Source organism: Mirounga angustirostris, unplaced genomic scaffold, assembly GCF_029215605.1.
Source record: "Mirounga angustirostris isolate CCGP_5_RB_7025 unplaced genomic scaffold, mMirAng1.0.hap1 SCAF_9, whole genome shotgun sequence".
NCBI lineage: Eukaryota > Metazoa > Chordata > Mammalia > Carnivora > Phocidae > Mirounga > Mirounga angustirostris.
This window is the reverse complement of record NW_026991717.1, coordinates 136079501-136102635: the sequence shown is the minus strand read 5'-3', so window position 1 is coordinate 136102635 and position 23135 is coordinate 136079501. Positions and strand designations below refer to the sequence as shown.

The following is a 23135-nucleotide window of genomic DNA, read 5'->3' as shown; positions in this document are numbered from 1 at the left end:
TATCCGGGGTAGAGATGAGGCCAAATGTGACGGGCACAGAATGAGACACGCAATGACCACTCATCCACTCCTCCCCCTCATTTCTGTCTTTCTCAACATTTCTTCCCGGGGCTCTCCTGATTTTTCCATAAATACCTTTTTGAGCTTTACTGAAAAGATGGCAATCACTGTTTTTGTGCAATTTTCTCACTGTTCTCTCCCAGTTCTCTAATCAAATAGGGTGAGCTACTTTCCATAAGTAGATTCAAATCCTAAGGTTTTACATGGAAAACGTGGGTCCAATGTGTACAGACACGTCCGGATGAGGACAAAATCCAGTTGTTTCCGCAGGTGCCAAATGGATTTTGTAGATTTATAAATTGCATTATCTTTTTATTGCTTAATAGCACGCTATGTTATGCCTTAGTAATAACAAAATTAGTTACCACATGTTGAACTTCCCGGTACTCCAGACACTTCCTATTATCTCTGCATTTGGAACAACTCTATAAGCCAGGGGTTATTTTTCCATTTCATGGATGAAAACACAAATGAGCAGAACCAGCCCCGAAATCAGCTCTCCTGCCTCATGCGGACGTCGTTCCTTGGCGCCACCCCTCCCAGCTCTCCAGGGTCCAGGTGCTGTCCCATCTGGCTCTTGAGGGCAAAGAGAGACCCTGAGAGAGCCTCAGGGGTTTGGCCTGGCCACTAAGCTTCCACCAGGCTAGGGGGTTCTCACCAAACCCAGGGGAGGAAGAAATGTCAAGATCCAGGAAGCCAGAAAGGAAGTTTAGTGGTTCACCGAAGCCCAGGGGAGTAGAAACATTTATGACAGCGGAGATTTGGAGGCAGGAACAATGACACCACCGTGAGGTTGATGACAGCTCCTATTTACTGAGTACCTGCTGGGTGCTAAGATCTGAGTTCAGTGTTTACTGGGAACAAAGAGGAATGCAATGAAGAACAATCTGCCTTCTGAGTAGCAGTGGAGGGGTCAGATGGCCGGGATAAAGGCCAGGAGGGGCTCCATGAAGAACACCAGGGCCCTGCAATGCTACAGAGACAAAACGCTGCCCCCGAGGAAGCTGGGAGAGTGACCCAAAGCAGCCAGCAGCAAATATACATATCTTTGAAGTGTCCTTTAAAAAAAAATGCCAATTTGGTATTCGATTTCATAATATATGTGTATGTTTTCATATAACAATACCCAACACGCCCCCCAACACACACACCAAATCCTCAAGTAGAAGGACTCCCCAGGAGGAGCACTCCCCTGTTTATCCTGTGACCTCCTGGCCCCAGGGACATAGCTCTGCTTCCCCGTCCCTGCCCCCAGCCCTATGACAGGCAGGCAGCTGGGGTGCCTTGGGTTGGGGGGGGAGTCCTGACACTTGGCAATGGTTCTTCACATTCACCTTAGTCCTGAGCTCGTTTCATACCAATATGTATTGGGTGGATTTCAATCTCATCGAAATAGTTGATGACAGTCTCATCTTCAGTATTGAGGTCCCGGTAGTTACTCAGAGCCCGGAGGAAGCGGTCCTGGCTGTAATGGGTCCCTACCACAATGCTCTCAGGAAGGTTCATCACCCGCTCCTTCAGGAACTCATCCGAGGCGTCCAGCACACAAACGAACTCTGGGGAAAGAGAGAGAGGCTCCTGAGTTAACCCAAGGATGAAGGAGCAAACTAGCAGGTGCTGGTGGCTGGACCAGTGCTTAACCCGAAATGTCCAGTTACCAGGCTAGACCTCATGACAGACTGGCCTCCTTGCTGCCTCTCATGGAAGATACATAGATACAAATCACTGACATTTCCAGACACTACCTGATGAGGCCCAACCAGCTGGTATTTTGTGAGATCTGTTATTTTTCTATTTTTTCCTTCTTTCCTTCCTTCCCTTTTAAAAAAAGCAGCAGAAATTAGAAATAGCAAATCTCTAATGACAAAAAGAATAGCAAATCTAATACCAAATAGCAAATAGTAGCAAATCTAATTGAATAAAAACAAATCTGATAACAAAAAGCAGCAGAAATTGGAATTAGCACATCTCTGATAACCCTGTGGCATCGACCGCCTCCCAGTCAACCCCCACTTCGCCCTTTTCCCAGCACGGCATCACGGGCTCCCAAAGAGACTAGCGGCTGAGCAAACTGATGGCCAATTTGGCAAATTAATAAAAACAAGGACTCCCCTTGGGATTTTAATTTCCCAAGGATCCAGCTCTCTTCTAACTTAATGCAATTGGCTAGGAAGCATCTGCCTTCCATTCAACAGAGCGCTTATCTGATGTTGGACACGGGGATCAGATTAGTGATGGGGATCATTTCACCCACCTGTGATTTTCTTTTTCTTTTTCTTTTTTTAAAAGGTTTTATTTATTTATTTGACAGAGAGAGAGCACGAGCACAAGCAGGGGGAGCGGCAGGCAGAGGGAGAAGCAGGCTCCCCGCTGAGCAGGGAGCCCGACGTGGGGCTCGATCCCTATGACCTGAGCCGAAGGCAGATGCTTAATGACTGAGCCACCCAGGCGCCCCCAACCTGTGATTTTCTTTTAAACTGAAAGCAGCTGTTTCTCCAGCTTCTTGTATAAGTTCAGTAGATATTTGTTGAGGGAATGAATGGTTAAAGTGCACATCAGTGAAATAGACTTTCTACGTGAGTTACTATTCTCAGAGGTTCTCAACACGGTCAGAATACAAGGGTGCCCAGATCATTAACCAGGTGTATTGCAAATAACTTGCTACCTGTAAGAGTTTGGCAAAGCATGGAAATGGTTTAATTTTTATCCTAAAATTGTATTGGTTCCCTGTGGGCTAAATCCGGCCCATCATCTGATTTTGTAAATCAAGTTTTATTGGGACATTTAAAGATTAATTAATTAATTAAATTCTCTTGCTTTGCCACATAATAATGCCATTTTCACTAGAACGCATTATTTTTTTTTTTAAGATTTATTTATTTATTTATTTGAGAGAGAGAATGAGAGAGAGAGAGAGCACATGAGAGGGGGGAGGATCAGAGGGAGAAGCAGACCCCCTGCTAAGCAAGGAGCCCGATATGGGACTCGATCCCGGGACTCCAGGATCATGACCTGAGCCGAAGGCAGTTGCTTAACCAACTGAGCCACCCAGGCGCCCTCACTCAAACGCATTCTAATAAGATTTCTTGAGTGAGTGAGAAAAGTAAGTGTACAGAGCAGAGCCCAGAGCAGAGTGTGCCTAAGGGGCAGGTGGATGTCCATTGAATACCATCTGCTTCGTGTGTTAACAGTGAAAATAAAGGTTGAGGGGCGCCTCTGTCAAATAAATAAACAAGATTTTGTTTATTTATTTGACAGAGAGAGAGACAGCGAGAGAGGGAACACAAGCAGGGGGAGTGGAAGAGGGAGAAGCAGGCTTCCCGCTGAGCAGAGAGTCGGATGCGGAGCTTGATCCCAGGACCCTGAGATCAAGACCTGAGCCAAAGGCAGATGCTTAACGCCTGAGCCACCCAGGTGCCCCTGTTTTTTTGTTTTGTTTTGTTTTGTTTTTAGATTTATTTATTTATTTGAAGAGGGGCAGAGGGAGAGAGAGAGAGATAATCTCAAGCAGACTCCCCACTGAGCCTGACACAGGGCTTGATCTCATGACCCATGAGATCATGACCTGAGCCAAAATCATGAGTTGGACACAACCAACTGAGCCACCCAGGCGCCCCTGAAAATCTGTGTTTTAAAACATTTTTTCCATAGTCATCAAGCAGATACAACTGTATTTATTTATTTATTTACTTTCACTTTTTTAAGTAGGCTCCACGTCCGATATGGGGATCAAACTCATGACCCTGAGATGAAGAGTGGCGACTCAGCCAGGAGCCCCAAGCAGGTATGACTTTAAACTTGTCTGCTTCAACAACGAGATCTGAAAAGAACTGAACTGGATGCAGGCTAGCAGCAGTTGTAAAAAGCAACAATTTATCAAGGAGAGATAATACCACCTATGACTGGGTCACCACAGATTCAAATGCGTTATCATTCAAATCAAGCACGGAGACTTGTATTAATCAGATTTATTATTTTCTGTATCTTACGATGTTTTGACATCTCCGGAGGGCGTTACACACCTAGAGAGACACTGCCCCTTTCAGGACTAGCTAATTCCTAAAGATAGTCAACCACTTACTCAGGAGCATGGCCCTCATATACAAGATGACCACCCCCTTTTTATAACTCTCACACACCAAGCCAATATTTCCCTGCCTTAAATCATCCCAGAGCCAGGTACCAGGGAACTAGAGAGCAAAACCCACTGGGACTGGCTCAAACTAGCCAATCCTCTAAAAAAAAAAGCTGTTTACTCGGCCCTGCCTTGCCTTTCCCACAGAAACCCCAGTTAAGGCAATGGCTTAGCCTTCCCCTCGATGCTTCCTGCTTCCTGACCAAGCCTCGCACACTTCCCCACGCGACCCAGCATGGTGTGGCATACCCCCTGCTCTGGGGACCCTGCTTTCAATGGCATTGGCCTCTCACTCAGCCACCTCCCTGTACTCAAATCCCCCGGGGACAAATGAGACAATCCTCTCATTTCTTCCAGGAAGACAGAAAATAATGACAATTTCCAGAAAGAGGATAACTGGGCGCCTGGGTGGCTCAGTTGGTTAAGCGACTGCCTTCGGCTCAGGTCATGATCCTGGAGTCCCAGGATCAAGTCCGGCATCCGGCTCCCTGCTCGGCAGGGAGTCTGCTTCTCCCTCTGACCCTCCCCCCTCTCATGTGCTCTCTCTCTCTCAAATAAATAAATAAAATCTTTAAAAAAAAAAAGAAAGAGGATAACTGACTATGAACAGACTAAACATTCCAAGTAGAAGACATGTTCGACCCGTTTGGACCACATCCAGCAGAGGGAGGGCAGCCCAGGGGACCACGCTTAAGAATCGTTGACTGTTTCATGTTTGTGATTCCATTTCCTGAAGGGGTTTCATTAATTCTGTGTTTTGGAGGCAGTGAGAAGAGCAGGCCGAGTTTGAATTTAAGCAATTCTGTATACCAGGGAAGCGGTCTTGGGTAAGTCCCTGGGCTTTGGCTTCTGGATCAGGTAACAACGGGACTAATTCCAGCCTGGCAGGACCGTGCAAAGGCTCAAGGAATTCCTATCTTGTGCAGTTCTGGGCACATGACAGACAAATGGTTCATTGAGCTGCCCCAGTGAGAGCATGAGGATTTACGATGCAGTTTGCAATGAATGAGTATTGCCCAAAAGTGATAAACTCTCAGAAACCAGACAGATCTGGTTAATCGACTTTACTTTTTAACTTTTTAACTTTTTCTAAGCCCAATGCATACGTGCATGGGAAATCCAAGACAACCCACCCCTTTGCTGTTGCAAGTTCCTGCCCCAGGCTTCAGGGCCCTCAGGCAAACAGTAAATATCTGTCCCTGAGGATGACTGCTTTCTGGTAGCCCCAGTGCTTCCAGAAGCTTCATGGCAAGCTGTCATCAACTGACTCCCGCGGGGACTCTGACGCAAGTGAGCAGAGCCCCCCACCCCCGCCGCCATTACGACATCGGGCTCAGTTGCTAAAAAAAGCTGTTTTTGTGTTTCCTATGATGATACTGCATGCAAATTGATTAAAAAAAAAAAAAAACTTGAAAAGTTCAAGGCAAGGTCACAAGAAATGCCTGCCGGGTACTCAGCAAATCCTTTTTCGTGGAATACGTTGTTTATGCTTTACTTCCAAGAGGACATCGTGCAACGACTGTGTATTTTCATGGACAGTGAACCGAGACGCTCTGCACCTGCCCAGTCTCAACCCTGGATTTGGGAAAGATGGGAAAGATGATGGCATGGCTAGCATCTAAAATGGTAGGAAGGGTCCAGTCCCTGGTCATCTTGCCAACTGACTCAGAAGTCAAGGCATCAGGGGACTGGCCACCCAGTGCTTTGTTCCCGGAGGGAGCAGCAGAAATGAACATTCTCAAAGAGACTTCTGTCCATTTCAGAACTTAGTATTCCTGTATTCCTGATTGCTGCCCCCCCATACATTCCCTAGCTTGAGAGTTTATGTTTAAGGGTATCGTTTTCCCTTTTTCCCTAAAAAAAGAAGAGAGAGAGAGAGAGAGAAAGCAAGAGAGAAGGGGAGAGAGATCTGCTTTATTGACATCGAAAAGATGGTTTGGGTGCAAAATGGCATTCCTCTAAATATGACCTTCAAGAAATATTTTAAACTTACCAGGTATGATTAGTTTATCAAAGGGAAACATTTTGCCTCTGACTTCTTCTTCTTCCTCCTCATCTTCTTCTAATAAAACAAAATATACATTGTTGTGTTTATTACGTGCTGTCACTATGGACAACTTGGCAAAAAATTAAAATATTTTAACTAGAAGTTAACTAGAAAACTAACCAATAATAGAAAAGCCTGTATTTTAGACACAGTCTCTCTGATTTTTAAATTTTAACTGAGTGACTATTACTATGATACGTTGCAACTTACCTGAATGTAAGCACTCAAATGAAGGAGGGGTGTCTGGCTGGCTCAGTCCACAGAGCATGTGGCTCTTATCTCAAGGTTGTGAGTTCAAGCTCCACGTTGGGGGTAGAGTTTACATAAAGAAAGAAAAGCTTACCAAAAAAAATAAATAAATAAGGGGAACACTCGAACTTACGATTGAACAGGTCTTTAGCTTGATCATAGGTCTTTGGGAATCCATCCAAAATATAACCTTGATTCCTGCAAGGCATAGATTTCACCTTTTCTTTGATAAATCTAATTATATATTGATCTTCTAGTCGGCCTGGTAAAAAGAAAAAAATATATATTACTAGGGAGTCACATTCTACATGGCGGTTACATTCTGAAGCCATCTCAAAATTTGTTGTGTAGTCAACATTACTACTGAAAATCTTTTATTTTCCCTTAAAGTTACAAATATGTGGTTTTGTATTTTGAACATGACACGTGAACTGTAATGCACAATAAAATAGGAGAACCCAATGAGCTTGTCTGCAATAAAGACCAGAAGCAAATGCTGATGTAGCGAATTCCCAAATATTCTTCTGGGTAAAATCACAACTTCTGGCTGAAGCAGAACAAGGAGCAAGTGGAGATGTCCCGAGTGTTCCCACTTGCCAGCAGGGTTCACTCAATTCTGTTTTGATATTATGCCTTAATACATAGCCTTATAGCCTTAAGACATAGTAATAATAGCCTTAATACACAGAAATAAATGTTTCCGTTGTAAGATTTAAGTGAGATAGTATTCACATGTGTTTGTTTTTTGGGTTTTTTTTTTAAGATTTTATTTATTTATTTGACAGAGAGAGACACAGCGAGAGAGGGAACACAAGCAGGGGGAGTGGGAGAGGGAGAAGCAGGCTTCCCGCCAAGCAGGGAGCCCGATGCGGGGCTCGATCCCAGGACCCTGGGATCATGACCTGAGCCGAAGGCAGACGCTTAACAACTAAGCCACCCAGGCACCCCTCACATGTGTTGTTAACACACGACTTACTAATAGTGTAACAATAGTAATAAATATTTGCTGCATTGGAATAAAAATCAAGCTTGGGGTGCCTAACTGGCTCAGTTGGTAGAGCATGCAATTGATCTCGGGGTGGTGAGTTCGAGGCCCACGTTGGGTGTAGAGATTACTTAAAAATAAAAAGGAAGGGCGCCTGGGTGGCTCAGTTGGTTAAGCGACTGCCTTCAGCTCAGGTCATGATCCTGGAGTCCCGGGATCGAGTCCCGCATCGGGCTCCCTGCTCAGCGGGGAGTCTGCTTCTCCCTCTGACCCTCCCCACTCTCATGCTCTCTCTATCTCATTCTCTCTCTCAAGTAAATAAATAAAATCTTTAAAAATAAATAAATAAATAATAAAAAGGAAAAAATAAATTAAAAAATAAAAATTGAGCTTGATCTGACTCTCAAAGGCACGGTTCTCTTTAAAGCTGCAGGAACGAACGCCCTCCCCACCCTGGGTCTCTCCAAATCTGCATTCCTGACCTTGGCCCCACTACACAGTTCCTTCTCCAGCTTTGGAGGCCGGATTCCGGCGGTTGCATATGGCATCGCTGAGGAGGGAGGAGTCTGATCTAAAACGGGCATAGTGGTTAAAGGACGATATGATGCAGCTTCACTGTGATACTCATGTATTCTTCTATTGTAATCATCAAACAGCTACCGTTTCTGAGACACGGCCCTGCCCTTACGTTGCTTAATGTGTGCATTACGGTATGGTGAGTTTGGCAACTTTGAGTAATTGATCTACAAAGCTCTTTCTAGGGTCATACCATACTTTTAGTTTATCCGTGGATCTACGGTATAAAATAGTTTTGGTCTCTCTTTTTTTTTAATTTTGTTTTAGAGAGGGGGAATCTTTTTTTTTTTTTTAAAGATTTTATTTATTTATTTGACAGAGAGAGAGAGAGCGAGAGCAGGAACACAAGCAGGGGGAGTGGGAGAGGGAGAAGCAGGCTTCCCCTGGAGCAGGGAGCCCGATGTGGGGCTCGATCCCAGGACCCTGGGATCATGACCTGAGCCGAAGGCAGACGCCCAACGACTGAGCCACCCAGGCGCCCCCTTTTTTTTTTTTTTTTAAGATTTTATTTATTTATTTGACAGAGAGAAAGCAAGAGAGCACAGGCAGGGGGAGAGGGAGAAGCAGACGCCCAGCTGAGCAAGGAGTCCTACTCCCTCAATCCCAGGACCCTGGGATCCTGACCCGAGCCAAAGGCAGACACTTAACTGACTGAGCCACCCAGGCATCCGAGTTTTTGGTGTCTTTTAATCACTGTATTAATGACAATAAAATGATGTCATTAAAACACCTCTTCTTTCTTCTACCTCCCATTGCCACACAACTCATTAGGCAGGAACTGATTCAAAACTAATTGCATCTTCCAGAAATTTAAATGTTAGGGCTGAGACCAAAAAAAAAAAAAGAAAGAAAGAAAGAAAGAAAATCAAAGGCGTTATTTCGCATAATGAAATTCCTCGAAATGATTTGACATTATTTCTCAGTAAGGTTTACTGTGGTGCAAAGAAATAAAGCCAAATAAAATGTCGAGGGATTCAGCAAAATTCGAAGATGAGTTTTATCTAAGCAGTCTATTTCTGATTTTCAAAGTTTCTGTTGCTGAGGCAAAGGCACATACATGCTCAGAAATCAAGCTTCAGGCCCCTCCATGCATCCCTTGGTTGAGTTCAGCCAGCCAGCTTTGCCGTTCGCTCCTGTTTGTTGCAGAGCTGCAGTGTTCAGTATGCAAGAAGGGACCTCGAGCAGCAGTTTCTGATAACTGTGGAATGTGGGTACACAAAGGGCCAAGCTCAAATGGCTCTCTCTAGAGAACTGTGACCTCCTAGAGATACACCCATGACCTTGGCAGTGTGGGGCTCCTTGGAAGGGGACTGTCACTTCTACTTTGCAATGAATGAACACAGCTCTACTGGACAGCGTTCAAAACACCACCTGCTTTTTTTTTTAAGTCTATCTTTCACATTCAAGTAATATTTAAAATGCTAACATGAATCCATATTCACAATTACTAAAACACGTTTCAAAAAATAGGTGCATCCAACGTTTCAAAATAATCCATGCAGAGGATAGACACTAGGATGTTGATACAGTTACATACGTCCTCCCTCCCCCCAATTTTTATTTTCATTTTTTAAAAGATTTTATTTATTCATTTGAGAGAGAGAGCGCAAGCAGGGGGAGCAGCAGAGGGAGAGGGAGAAGCGGACTCCCCGCTGAGCAGGGAGCCCCACTCGGGGCTCAATCCCAGGACCCTGAGATCATGACCTGAGCGAAAGGCGGATGCTTAACCTACTGAGCCACCCAGGCGCCCCCAATTTTTATTTTCAAACTCACAGAAAAGTTGAAAGACTAGTCCAATGACTACCTGGAACTCCACCAACTAGTTTTATTTTATTTTATTTTTTTTTTAAAGATTTTTATTTATTTATTTGACAGAGAGAGACAGCGAGAGAGGGAACACAAGCAGGGGGAGTGGGAGAGGGAGAAGCAGGCTCCCTGCTGAGCAGAGAGCCTGATGCAGGGCTCGATCCCAGGACCCTGGGATCATGACCTGAGCCGAAGGCAGCCGCTTAACTACTGAGCCACCCAGGTGCCCCGAAACTTTTAAATTATTAAACATGTTCCTGCTTTATGTTTTCAGAATTTTTTCTATTTAAGCCAATCCTTTTATCTTAATTGAATGTTCCACAATTATCTTTTCTAGTACATAGCTAGTAATTTAAAACAAATAATTTTCTAGAGCTTTGTAGAATTAGGTTTTCTTGTTACAGTTGACTCAAAGGAGCTATCACTGTATTCCTTTTGTGATTATATTTATTCCAGAAGCTTTATTTGCTAAGTTTGATTTAACTAGAGTGATTAATAGTGCCAGGAAAGCTACTCTTAGATCATTAAATATTTCTTTTTTAAAAGTTTTTTTTTTTTATTCATTCGAGACACAGAGATAGAGAGAGAGAGCATGAGCAGGAGGAGAAGCAGAGGGAGGGAGAGAAGCAGACTCCCCGCTGAGCAGGGAGCCCGGTGCGGGGCTCAATCCCAGGACCCTGGGACCATGACCTGAGCCGAAGGCAGACGCTTAACGGCTGAGCCACCCAGGCGCCCAAGATTTTACTTATTTATTTGACAGAGACACAGCAAGAGAGGGAACACAAGCAGGGGGAGAGGGAGAGGGAGAAGCAGGCTTCCCGCCGAGCAGGGAGCCCGATGCGGGGCTCGATCCCAGGACCCTGGGACCATGACCGGAGCCCAAGGCAGACGCTCAACAGCTGAGCCACCCAGGCGCCCCCACCAACTAGTTTCAACTAATCCCACAAGGCTTTTGAAACACATAAAGTGAGCACAAAGAATCGGCAACCTGGTGCGTTCCGGTTTAACCAAGCCCCCATTTTGGCTGCATTGTCAGGGGCCGACTGGAGTGGAATTCTCAGGACATGGAGGTGCCCCACTGCGCGATTGTGAAATTGGTTTCGCTGGAATCGTGAGTTATTTACTAACAAATTGGGTCATGGGAGGGAAAAGCGAGCTGACCTCTGTCCTCGCTTGGGTTGTGTAATTTCTATGTAGGTCTGTGCAGGGAGCTCAGAGGTCTTGCTTTGTCCAAACATAATCAAGGTCCACGTTCTAGTTTCAGGTAAATACGAACAGGAAGGATTTGAGGACAAACTTGAGGAAGAAAAACAAACAAACAAACAACAACAACAAAAAACCTTCCTAAGGTTAAAGGGGACTGAATGAACTCTTCCAATCTTGTAGGAAGGGGTGGGGGGAGGCTGCAGGCCACTTCCTCTGTCCCCTTCCAGGGCCCCTCGGGGCAGAGGCTGCTGACCCAGCGTGGCCTCTCTTTTTTTTCCTTTTTTTTTAAGATTGTATTTATTTATTTGTCAGGGAGAGAGACAGAGACAGAGAGAGAGCACAAGCAGGGGAAGCAGCAGGCTCCCTGCTGAGCAAGGAGCCTGACGCAGGGTTCGATCCCAGGACCCCGGGGACCATGACCTGAGCCGAAGGCAGACGCTCAACCGACTGAGCCACCCAGGTGTCCCCAGAGTGGCCTCTCTTTACATTTGGGGGCAGAACAGAGTTGGCTGCCAAGGATAGGCCCTTCTTGAGCTTGAGCAGAGCAGTGACACACTTTGGATACGATTTTTGGGTTCTTGCAAAGACCAATTACATGTCTCTGTCCAATAAATATTGTCCAGGGTTTGTCTCATCCCATTAGCCTGAATCCTAGACGCTCTTCCATCTCCTCTTGGGGTGGGGGTGTTCCACTCCCAGCGCTCTGCTCTGGCCTTAGCTCTCAGGCTTCCGGTGTATACACCCAGGGCCATGGACACCTGTAGATTCCTTACCATCCCAGCCCTCCACCCTCTCCTGTGGCCTTGCCAGATTTCCTTCCCCAGGTGTCCTCACAGCGGAATGTCTTATCTTGGGTTGTTTCTCCTTCCCCAAGTGGTGGGAGCCAGGATGCTGGTAGTCTCCCTAAAACCAGCATCCTGGCTCCCACGTATCTCATAGGTGAGGCAGGGGCAATGTTTTCTCTCAAAGTATTAACCTGGGTTTTCTACAGTCAGTAGAGGATGCTACTCTTGATCTCGAGGTCGTGAGTTTGAGCCCCGTGTCAGACACAGGGATGACGTTAAAAAAAAAAAAAAAGGGTCACCTGGCTGGCTCAGTCAGGAGAGCGTGTTATGCTTGATCTCAGGGTCGTGAGTTCAAGCCTGACGCTGGGTGTGGAGCCTACTTACTTTAAAATAATAATAATAAATAAGTAAAATTTTTTAATTAAAAATTTTTCGAAAAATAAACTGGGTTTTCTGTGTACCTTCCTTTTCCTCTGGGATATCTCCAGGATTCTAAATTCCATTTCCTCCTGGCCCAGCCCATACCAAAGCAGAAACCAAGACACAGATAATCAGCTACCTGTTTGAAGTGGACATCCAGTGTGTGCATACAAGCCCATGTTCTCCACCCCTAAACACCAGACTGGAGTGGCCTGGGGCAAGGAGAGGTGGGGGAGAGATACCTTCAGAGGAAGGCATGGAGACACTAGAATTCTTGAAGCCGAGTGGCTGGCGAGAGGACCACCTGGAGGGACAAACGGCCTCTGTGCTAGAAGACCAGAGGTGGGGAGGGCAGTCAAGAGTTGTGCCCCCAGGAATGCAGTGGGTGGTCCTCAGTGGGAGGGTCTGTGAAGGGCAACACCAGGAAGGAGCCATCTGTCCCCAGGCCCAGCTTAGGCCTCTGTCCTTCTTCCCCACTTCCCACCCACCCAGCCCAACGCTGGAGGATCAGAAACAGCCACCAGCAAAGAGGAGAGGAGCAGGGGGTAAGTGAAAGAAGCCAAACGTGCTTGAGGGGGTGACGAGGGGAGAAAGTCCGTTGGATCAGAGTCCAGTGCTCACACGTTGGACTAGTCTATAGGTGATACCAGTAAAACCAGTTTGGTGGAGGATCTCGACTGTCTACATAAATCAAAATGAAGTGGTTTTAGTTTCCGAATAATTACACTGGTTTTCTGCCAAGTAACCAGGTCCTTGGAAATGTCTAAGTTCAAAACAGCTTGCAGTTATCTGGTTGGCATGGACTTCTTAAAGCATGAACAAAGAGACTACTTACTTATTATCTAGGAGTTGCAATGGAACCAGCCTGAAACTCTGTGCAAGCGGGAGAGGGGAGAGAATGGGTCCCGAGTTTGTGACCCCTCACCCCAGTGAGTTTGTTCAACAAACTGCTTACAGTTACCCAATGAGTAAGGATATTTTTCCACTTATTTGTATTTCTTCCTGAATGTATTATGGCTCCATGTTATTCATCCACTTTTTTCTATTAAGGATCTAATGATTTTCTTACTAGTTTGCCTGAGCATTTTATATATTAAGGATATTACGTCTTTATCATGTTAGTGGCAAATATCTTTTCCTGGTTTGTCCTTTGCCTTTTAATTAATGATTTTAAGATTTTATTTATTTATTTGAGAGAGAGAGATATCAGGAGCAGGGGGGAGGGGTAGAGGGAAAAGCAGACCCCTTGCTGAGCAAGGAGCCAGATGAGGGATTGATCCCAGGACCCCAGGATCATGACCTGAGCCGAAGGCAGAAGCTTACCAACTGAGCCACCCAGGCACCCTAATTAATGATTTTTGATGCTTCTAAAATATTTATGACTATACACTTGGTCTTTTATTATTGTTAACTTAGGGAGTTCTTTCCCATCCTATGATCAGATAGTCACCAAATATCAATGGTGATTTTTTCCTCCTGGGGAGGCCAGGGTGGGATTATGATTGAAATTTCTGTGTTATATGTTCTGTACTTTATGAAGTAAACAAGTAGTCTTTTATAACAAGGAAACAAAGCCTGTTAACAAGAGCAGCCCCGAGCTGGGCACGCTACCTGCATTCTGCTCCATGCTTTCTTTGATGCCATCCAAGAGCTCCTGTGCATCTTCCACATTCTCCTCCTCTTCCTCCTCCTCACCTTCTTCTTCCTCTTCCCCTTCATCCTTAGGTGTGACAATCGCCTCCTACATACCACAGGGATATTCAAATTGGATGACGCCCCGCACAGATCTGCTACTCGCAAAATCATCTGGCGCACGATCCTGGAAAAGGCTGGTGTCCAAATAGGGAATACGCTCACCCACAGTCATTGTGCAAGTTGTCAGGATGTGTGTATCTACAAAGATGGTTGAGAGCCTCGAGGTTTTTCTTACTCTATTTTAGGAGAAGAATCCATTTCTGTGTTAACACCAGAACTGCTTAAGAATCAACACTTTTCTAGGTGTCAGGTGATATCTTACTTGAAGGAAACACATTTTGTAGAAATTAAGACTTTCAGGAATCATTTAAGGAAATATACCATAGTAGCTACCATTTCCAATAAAATGATAAAAAGCAGTTAGCTGAGGGGAGGTTGGGATGAATAGGCAGAGCACAGAGGATTTTTAGGGCAGTAAAACTACTCCGTGAGGTACTATAATGGTAAGTACATGTCATTATACATTTGTCCAAACCCATAGGATGTGTAACACCAAGAACAACCCTAAAGTAAACAGTGGGCTTTGGGTGATAATGAAGTGTCAGTATAAGTTCAACAGTTGTAACTAACGTAACCATTCTGGAGGGGGTGTTGATAATGCAGGAGCTTATGCATGCAAAGGGTAGGGGATGAGTAGAAAATCTCTGTACCTACCTCCCAGTTTTGCTATGAACCTAAAACTGCTCTAAGAAAATAGTCTCTCTTTTTTTTTGAGAGAGAGAGAGAGAGGAAGTGTATGCGTGCATGCAAGGGGGGAGGGCCAGAAGGGGAGAGAGAGAGAGAGAGAGAATCTTTTTTTTTTTTTTTAAGATTTTATTTATTTGAGAGAGAGAATGAGAGAGAGAGAGCACATGAGAGGGGGGAGGGTCAGAGGGAGAAGCAGACTCCCTGCTGAGCAGGGAGCCCGATGCGGGACTCGATCCCGGGACTCCAGGATCATGACCTGAGCCGAAGGCAGTCGCTTAACCAACTGAGCCACCCAGGCACCCAAGAGAGAGAATCTTAAGCAGGCTCCATACCCAATGTGGAACCCAGTGAGGGGCTTGATCTCATGACCCCAAGATCATGACCTGAGCCAAAATCAAGAGTCGGAAGCTTAACCAACTGAGCCATGAAGGCACCCAATAGTCTCTTTCTTTTAAAGCAGTTAATAAATAGTCTGATAATACTCTGAGAAACACACATCAAGAATAAAAAAATCTAAAAAAAAATTGGGGTGCCCGGGTGGTTCAGTCAGTTAAGCATCCGACTTTTGATCTCAGCTCAGGTCTTGATCTCAGGGTGGTGAGTCCAGACCCCACGTTGGACTCCATGCTGGCCATGAAGCCTACTTAAAAAACAAAAAACAAAAACAGAAAAAAACCCTAAAAATGTTCCAGTCAACATACAAGATACATTTTTTAGCAACAGCTGGAGACAGACTAAATTTCAAGGGCACCCCATGAAAGATGCTTCCATCTCACAGAGGAACGTCCTGTGGGATGCTCTGTTTTCATAACTAGGGCCAAAAACAAAATCCAATTAAAATAACAAATCTCTTTGCAGGATGCCACGTAAAATTAGTGGCTTCCTTGTTACAAGACTAAGAAAAGCATTTTTAGGATGTAAAAATTCCCAGTGAAGTAGTAGAAATATTACCAGTTTCGCTATGGCTTCGGAAATAACATCCTTCAATTTAATGTGATGCAACTTGTAATACTTAGACAAGGCTTCGGCAATACTGGATTTTCCCACAGCAGGAGGACCCAGAATGCAGATCTTGATCGGCTGCAAAAGGAGAACAAGGACCATCCAGTGAGTGGTGAACAAGCTGTAGCTCGACAGAGTGTTTTTCATGTCAGGGGGTGCCTTTCCTGAACATCTCGGGGTCCTGCAGGCTAACTCTCCTCTGTCAAGTCTCTAGAGTCACTTCCTCCATGGCCGGCCTCTGTGGTCAGTGCCACATCGTCCTCGCAGCACTGCTCCCCAATCAGGGAGTGGCCCTTCCTGTTCATTCGTTCAGCAGGGACTTATTGAGCATCTACTATGTGCACCGACCAACCATGGGGGACACAACGCTCAATGAGATGTGCTCTGGACATACTAGAAGTACTAAAAGAACAAAGTACTAAAAGTACTAAAAACAAAGTACTAAAAAGTACTAAAGAACAAAGTACTTGAGCATTACACACTACCATGTTACTCTTTATAAAAAATTTTTTATTTAAAAATCAATTTTCAATTTAATTAACATATAGTGTACTGAAGTACTGAAGTACTAGAGTACTCAAGCATTACACAAAAGTATTAAAAGTACTAAAGAACAAAGTACTTGAGCATTACACACTACTATATTACTTCTTTTTAAAAATTTTTACTTAAAATTCAATTTAGTTAACATATACTGTATTATTAGCTTCAGAGGTAGAGTTCAGTGATTCATCAGTTGCATAGAACACCAGTACTCATTTCATCCCATGTCCTCCTAATGCCCATCACCCAGGTACCCCATCCCCCGACCTACCTCCCCTCCAGCAACCCTCAGTTTGTTTTCTAGAGTTAAGAGCCTCTTATGGTTTTTCTCCCCTTCTGATTTCATCTTATTTTATTTTTCCTTCCCTTCCCCAACGTTCATCTGTTTTGTTTCTTAAATTCCACATATGAGTCATATTACTCTTACAAAGACAACAAAGACAGAATTTCTGGTCCAGTGTGCGGGGGCTTAGATTATTGCCTCATGAATATTGTTTCTGGACTGACTGGGTTTTTAATCATACTTTACTTTTTAGCACAGTTAATTTATTCTAGTTTTTAAAAATATACTCATCAAAAAAAAAAAAAAAAAAAAGCCCCACCATTTCTTCTGCCAAAACTTGCTTGAATGCTCCAGAAACTGACATTTGTAACCAGGGAGTAAATGTTTATTTCCAACAGAATTCAAAATATCAGTAGCAGTCATTTCTTGCAAAATGATCCAAACAGTTGTGGAACTGAAGCCTCGTATTTTGTAAGGCATATTAATAACCAAAATCAGGCTGATGGGAAGAATTTCCATTGGCAGAGTGTCCATGTGCTTAAAGGTCATATAATTTCAGCCACCAAGTTGGTTGTGGTTATTATTACTACCATTTGACAGACGAGGAGACCACGGCTGTGAAGGAAATAAACAGGGACATTGCAGGGGGGCTGGGTGAGGACGGTGAACATGACTGGTCTTATCTGGTGAGGGATCCTTTCGGGACAATGGTGATGACCAAGATGGCGTGCGGTGGAAGGGTGTCGGAAAAAGCAGCTCAAGCAGAGTCTTGATGGGCAGGGCTGTGCTCCTGGGTGGGCCTGGTGCATTCACCATGGCCTGAGGTCCAGCTCTCAACTGAGCATGTTCACGAGCACCATTTTGTCCACACACCGATGGCAGATCTGTCTCTTGGGGTAGGCACACCTCAGCCAGGTGAGAAACCAGAACGGCAGTTTATTCACTTAATACTGAGAAGTCTGACTACCCCTGAACTCCGAACTCCAAGTGCACTTGTCTGGTACATTTGTTCCCTCAGAGTAGGCAGGCATGGAGGGTTGTTGATGAGCATCATTTGGAACATGAAGAGTTAGAGGAATGGGCTATTTAGTGGCATCCGGTCACGGTAGCTTGATGCATCTGTCTGCAGCAGGGACCACCTTGCCTTGCTAAGGGGACCGGAATCATGGAAGCCCTTGGCTTAAGACTCCATGTTTTGGGATGTCACTGGTATGGCACAGTCTGCCTTATCCTGGGTAGTTTCTGTCCTATGCATCTACGCTGACCAACGTCCCCAGGGATGGATAGACTCTTCAGTTTTTAGAGATGCTTGGGGCGCCTGGGTGGCTCATCAGTTAACCGTCTGCCTTCGATTCAGGTCATGATCCCAGGGTCCTGCTCAGTGGGGAGTCTGCTTCTCCCTCTCCCTCTGCCCCCTCCCCCTGCTTGTGCTCTCTCTCTCTCTCTGTCTCAAATAAATAAATAAAATCTTTAAAAAAAATTTTTTTTAGAGATGCTTATTCCCTCTATCATGTTCTGTCCAGTGTTGCTAATCGGGAACCATGTTATTTCTTTAAGGTGTCATGTCCTTGTACCCTAACTGTGTTGTTTTCCATTTGGACCCACAGAGGACAACACTAGTCTCACCACTTGAGTTGGGTCTTGTGTGTCTCAGGATAGGCTCCAAGTACTTAAGATGGGTATTTCGGATGCTAAAGACATCACTGTTTCCTTTGCTGAGAGGCACATCTCGTACTTACTCTTTTTTTTTTTTTTAAAGATTATTTATTTATTTATTTATTTATTTATTTATTTATTTATTTATTTATTTATTTGACAGAGACACAGCGAGAGAGGGAACACAAGCAGGGGGAGAGGGAGAGGGAGAAGCAGGCTTCCCGCGGAGCAGGGAGCCCGATGCGGGGCTCGATCCCAGGATCCTGGGATCATGACCCCAGCCGAAGGCAGACGCTTAACGACTGAGCCACCCAGGCACCCCTCTCCTACTTACTCTTAACTAGGCATGTTTTTCAGGAGAATATGGTTCTTAGGACACAATGATGATACTGTTCTTGCTTGTATGGAGTCTCCCATGCACAGTGGTAGCTATGTTTAGGATGGCACCTGTTTCTTATAGGCTACCCGACAGTTTTCAACACATGTTTAATGTATTACCCACTATCCTGGATGCTTCCCTGGGGTAAATCAAGGAGCTGGGCAAGGGCTACATATAGCTGATTTCAGCGAGGGAGGTGTGGGGACACTGAAGTTAGGCTGTTCTAGCTAAGTCTGCATCCCAGCTAGTTCGAATCTCTGATTAGCTGTGTGACCTTGAAGAAATTGCTTAACCTCTCTGAGCCTCGGTTTCATCATCTATAATGTGGAGATAAGCACGTCTACTTTGACGAGTTTGATGATAAATGACCAGTGAATCCCCTGGCCAACAGGAAGAGATCAAAGTAACAATCAGGGGACGCCTGGGTGGCTCAGTCGGTTAAGCGGCTGCCTTCAGCTCGGGTCGTGATCCCAGGGTCCTGGGATCGAGTCCCACATCGGGCTCCCTGCTCAGCGGGGAGCCTGCTTCTCCCTCTCCCTCTGCTTGCTGTTCCCTCTGCTTGTGCTCTCTCTGTCAAATAAATAAAATCTTAAAAAAAAAAAAAACCAAAGTAACAATCAGTCTTCTCCTTTCCACCTCCCACCAACGGTCTCCTGTAGGTAACCAGAGCTGAAACAGTCAGGCCAGGATGCACTTGCTACTTTTCCGTATATAGACAGTGCTGTGGCAGTCAGTTTTGAACTTACTATCATGTTCAATTTGTGTCAAGCATAACAGTCATTATCTGTATTAACTTTAAAATGTTTAATATTTGGTTGACATTAATATAATATATACATACATTGTTAGACATGAACAAATGGATCAAATTTTAAAAAGAACTTGATTTTAGAAATTGGGACATTTGGGGCACCTGGGTGGCTCAGTTGGTTAAGCGACTGCCTTCAGCTCAGGTCATGATCCTGGAGTCCTGGGATCGAGTCCCGCATCGGGCTCCCTGCTCAGCTGGGTGTCTGCTTCTCCCTCTGACCCCCTTCCCTCTCTTGCTATCTGTCTCTCATTCTCTCTCTCTCAAATAAATAAATAAAATCTTAAAAAAAAACCAAACAAATAAAACTGCTTTGATTTAAAAAAAAAGAAATTGGGACATTTGAAAAAGAAAATATTTTCACTCATGTGATTATACTAAAAGTTTCATTTACTTTGCTTAAATCCCAATTTAAAACAGGAAACAGGAAATTGTTACAGTTGAATTGAAACAGGCTATCAAAACAGGAAAATTGTTATAGTTACCAATAGTCCTCTGCTTTGCTTGTACTCTTTGAGGATATTGTTGATATTTTCCACAAATCCTGTTTGGGCACTCCATCGAATGTTAAAATTCTCCTTCACAAAAAGTGCTTCCATTCTCAAATTGACCAGTAAATGGTCAAGGCACTCTTGCTAAGAGATAAAGGAATATTAGAAATTTGACTTGACTTTTCTTTCACTTTGACAGTTACAACAGACCAAAATCACTGTGATTAAAGAAAAAAATATACAGTCACAAAACATGGAAGTCAATCAACGGTGGCACTCGGTGTTGACAGAGCGCCCCCTGTGGTCTTCCGTGAGAATTCTAAGCTCTTCCCACCTCTGCGCTCTGGACAGGCAGCATCTGGCTCTTAGACAAGCAGCTCAGAGCAGGGGGATGCTGGAAGTCCCAGTGTAAGGTTTCTTTTTTTGCAAATTGTAACTGTATCTGTTCTTTGAATAGTGCAATCCCTTGGCTCAAAATCCAAAAGAAAAAGTATAGAGGAAAGAGTTCTCTTCGACCCCCATCACCACCCACTCGGCTCTGTTCCCCAGAGGCAACCAGTGATACCAGTCCTTCCAGAAAATTCTCAAACGTAGTGTTTTGATGCAATTTATTCCTAATAATAATAAAAAAAATAATTTAAAAAATTGTGTCCTAAAGCAAGCTCAAAGGGCACACTGCTGACTAAAGCTGGGTAGGTTTCTGTTGCAATGAAATCAGAAATCCCGGGTTCCTGTGTGAATTATACAAAGAGGCCAAAGAGAGGGACATCCAGTGTCTGTAAAGCATTTACGTATCAAACAGTTTTCAAGTACGTTTTCTGACCAGGACCTCTGAGGGTTTTTCAGAAAAGAAAACAGAAGCTCTCAGAAGACAAGAGGAAATTGCTTTAGGGTAAAAGGTTTAGCTGTGCAGGAGGAGCAAAGATAAAACTGGAAGCCAGGATTTCGGACCCCAAATCCCTCAAGAACCAATACATTTAGGAAAAGAATCTCTTACTACTCACTGTTAAGTCCTTGGTTAGGAAAGCATTTTCTCTGGGTATTTTCTGGATTTTCCCAGGGCCAGTATTTTTACTGATGCACTGTTAGAGGAAAATAGAAATACTATTTGGTTTGCTTGTAAGATTTTAATACAAATGTCTTAAATGAATGTCAATATAAATGAATAAATTTTTTTTTTAAGATTTTATTTATTTATTTGACAGAGAGATAGCAAGAGCAGGAACACAAGCAGGGGGAGTGGGAGAGGGAGAAGCAGGCTGCCCGCCGAGCAGGGAGCCCGATGCGGGACTCGATCCCGGGACCCCAGGATCATGACCTGAGCCGAAGGCAGATGCCCAACAACTCAGCCACCCAGGCACCCAATAATTTTTTCTTTTTCTTTCTTTCTTTTTTTTTGTAAAGGGCGGGTGCCCTGAGGGTATTCATTGATTCATTTGTTTTGCAAATATTCAACATTCACCACTGCACACCAGAGACTGGAGACAGAGATGAGTAAGGCAGGACCTGCCCTCAGGGGGCTCCCAGTCTGAAGGGGAGGCAGCAGTACACAGATGATTGTGCGGATCACCTGCAGAGGGGGTGCTGGGGAAAGAGGCGCCTGGCCCATGCGGGAGGTGGGAAGGAGGCAGAGAGGTCTTCCGGAGGATGAAATCTGAGCTGAATGTTTTGGGGTTTTGTTTGTTTGTTTAAAGATTTTATTTATTTATTTGAGAGACAGAGAGAATGAGAGACAGAGAGCATGAGAGGGAGGAGGGTTAGAGGGAGAAGCAGACTCCCCGCCGAGCAGGGAGCCCGATGCGGGACTCGATCCCGGGACTCCAGGATCATGACCTGAGCCGAAGGCAGTCGCTTAACCGACTCAGCCACCCAGGCGCCCGTTTTTGTTTTTTTTTAAAGATTTTATTTATTTATTTGACAGCCAGAGACACAGTAAGAGAAAGAACGCAAGCAGGGGGAGTGGGAGAGGGAGGAGGCGGCTCCCGCTGAGCAGGGAGCCAGATGTGGGGCTTTATCCCAGCACCCTGAGATCATGCCCTGAGCCAAAGGCAGACGCTTAACGACTGAGCCACCCAGGTGCCCCTGAGCTGAATGTTAAAAGATGAGTAGGGGAAGGCTACACTCGCTGAGCTAGCTGGGCTACAAGGTGACAAGTGGCCTGGACTGGAGAGACAGCCCCCACAAACCTAGAGCCCCTGGAAGCCGCCAGTAGGTTTAGGGAAACTGACCATATCAGTACTTTGGGGCAAGGACACGTTTTAGTAACCCCCCTGTGGGATTCGTGTGTGTCTTGGCCCCACAGCGGCCTCTCCCACTTGTTCCGTGAACAGACCAGATAAAGGACATCTTGATTGTAAATTTCCCAACACATACACTGCAGAAGCGGATAGTGACTTTGGTTTTCAGGATATTCGATTTGCGGAGTCCCCAGCCTTAGCACACCTGATTCCATTGCTATACTTTGGGGGCTAAAACAGTTTAAGAAATGCAATCAAATACAGGATGGAACGGCTGTACCTTGACCAAGTCTTCCAGGGTATGAACAGACTCATCCACTGCAACCAGGTAATGAAGCTTCGGCACGTGGTCTATGATGTTTTGTATCACTCTGCAGCCCACCAGGAAAAACCACCACCAGGGGGAGAAAGCAAAAGAGATGGAGTCAAGGAGAGTCCACCGACCACCGCCCCGGGGAGCCAGGCAGTATCTCACTTCATTTCCAACATGGTCGGGGGTGGGACGATGATCTCTACAGACGGGGAAGCTGGGATGGTCAAGGAACGCATCTCGGGCTGAAGAGCCACTGGGGAAAGTGGAAAGGCCAGGACTTCAAGGCCGATCCATCCAGCTCCAGCTTCACCCAGTGCGTTGCGAGGAGCACCTGACCCCCCGGGGCAGGACTTCGGTTCATGAAGTCCACTCACCTGGCGCTCCTGTGAATCTCTCAACAGTGCTTTGGGGAGGGGCGTTCACAGAGTCAGACACAGATCCGGAGAAGCCGTGCCTCTCTTAGGGGAACCACTGGGCAGTAAGAAGCGGTATGGGGACTACAATTTCCTACCCCGGGGGAATCATGACTCCCGACATTTCGGAGAGCCTACCTTTGGATGAAGACTGTGCTATGGGCTTTCCTGGCATTTTTAGATGGTGGAACTATGCCACCAGACACAAAACAGAGATAATAAGTAGACCTTGTGCATAGGGTGGTTGTGAAGAACGAATACAGTGACACACGTAAGGGTCTTAGCGCTTGGTGAGTGCT

At 45.1% G+C, this 23135-nt stretch overlaps 1 protein-coding gene and 1 long non-coding RNA gene across 3 annotated transcripts in view; one reads left to right on the top strand and one right to left on the bottom strand.

Moving 5' to 3' along the window:
* Positions 1-18364, top strand: part of LOC135361644 (uncharacterized) — a 38087-nt gene extending 19723 nt beyond the window's left edge. For both annotated transcript variants that reach the window (XR_010405308.1, XR_010405309.1), the window contains exons 3-5: positions 3766-3844; positions 10895-10969; positions 13995-18364. This is a non-coding gene — a long non-coding RNA (uncharacterized LOC135361644). The remainder of the gene's footprint in view (positions 1-3765; positions 3845-10894; positions 10970-13994) is intronic.
* Positions 1-23135, bottom strand: part of AK7 (adenylate kinase 7) — a 69465-nt gene that overhangs the window by 7479 nt on the left and 38851 nt on the right. The window contains exons 8-15 of the mRNA XM_064571543.1: positions 22391-22481; positions 20878-20955; positions 19868-20017; positions 15663-15791; positions 13881-14010; positions 6625-6753; positions 6189-6257; positions 1419-1616 (exon numbers count right to left, since the gene is read on the bottom strand). Coding sequence (XP_064427613.1) covers positions 1419-1616; positions 6189-6257; positions 6625-6753; positions 13881-14010; positions 15663-15791; positions 19868-20017; positions 20878-20955; positions 22391-22481 — 974 coding nt within the window. The remainder of the gene's footprint in view (positions 1-1418; positions 1617-6188; positions 6258-6624; positions 6754-13880; positions 14011-15662; positions 15792-19867; positions 20018-20877; positions 20956-22390; positions 22482-23135) is intronic.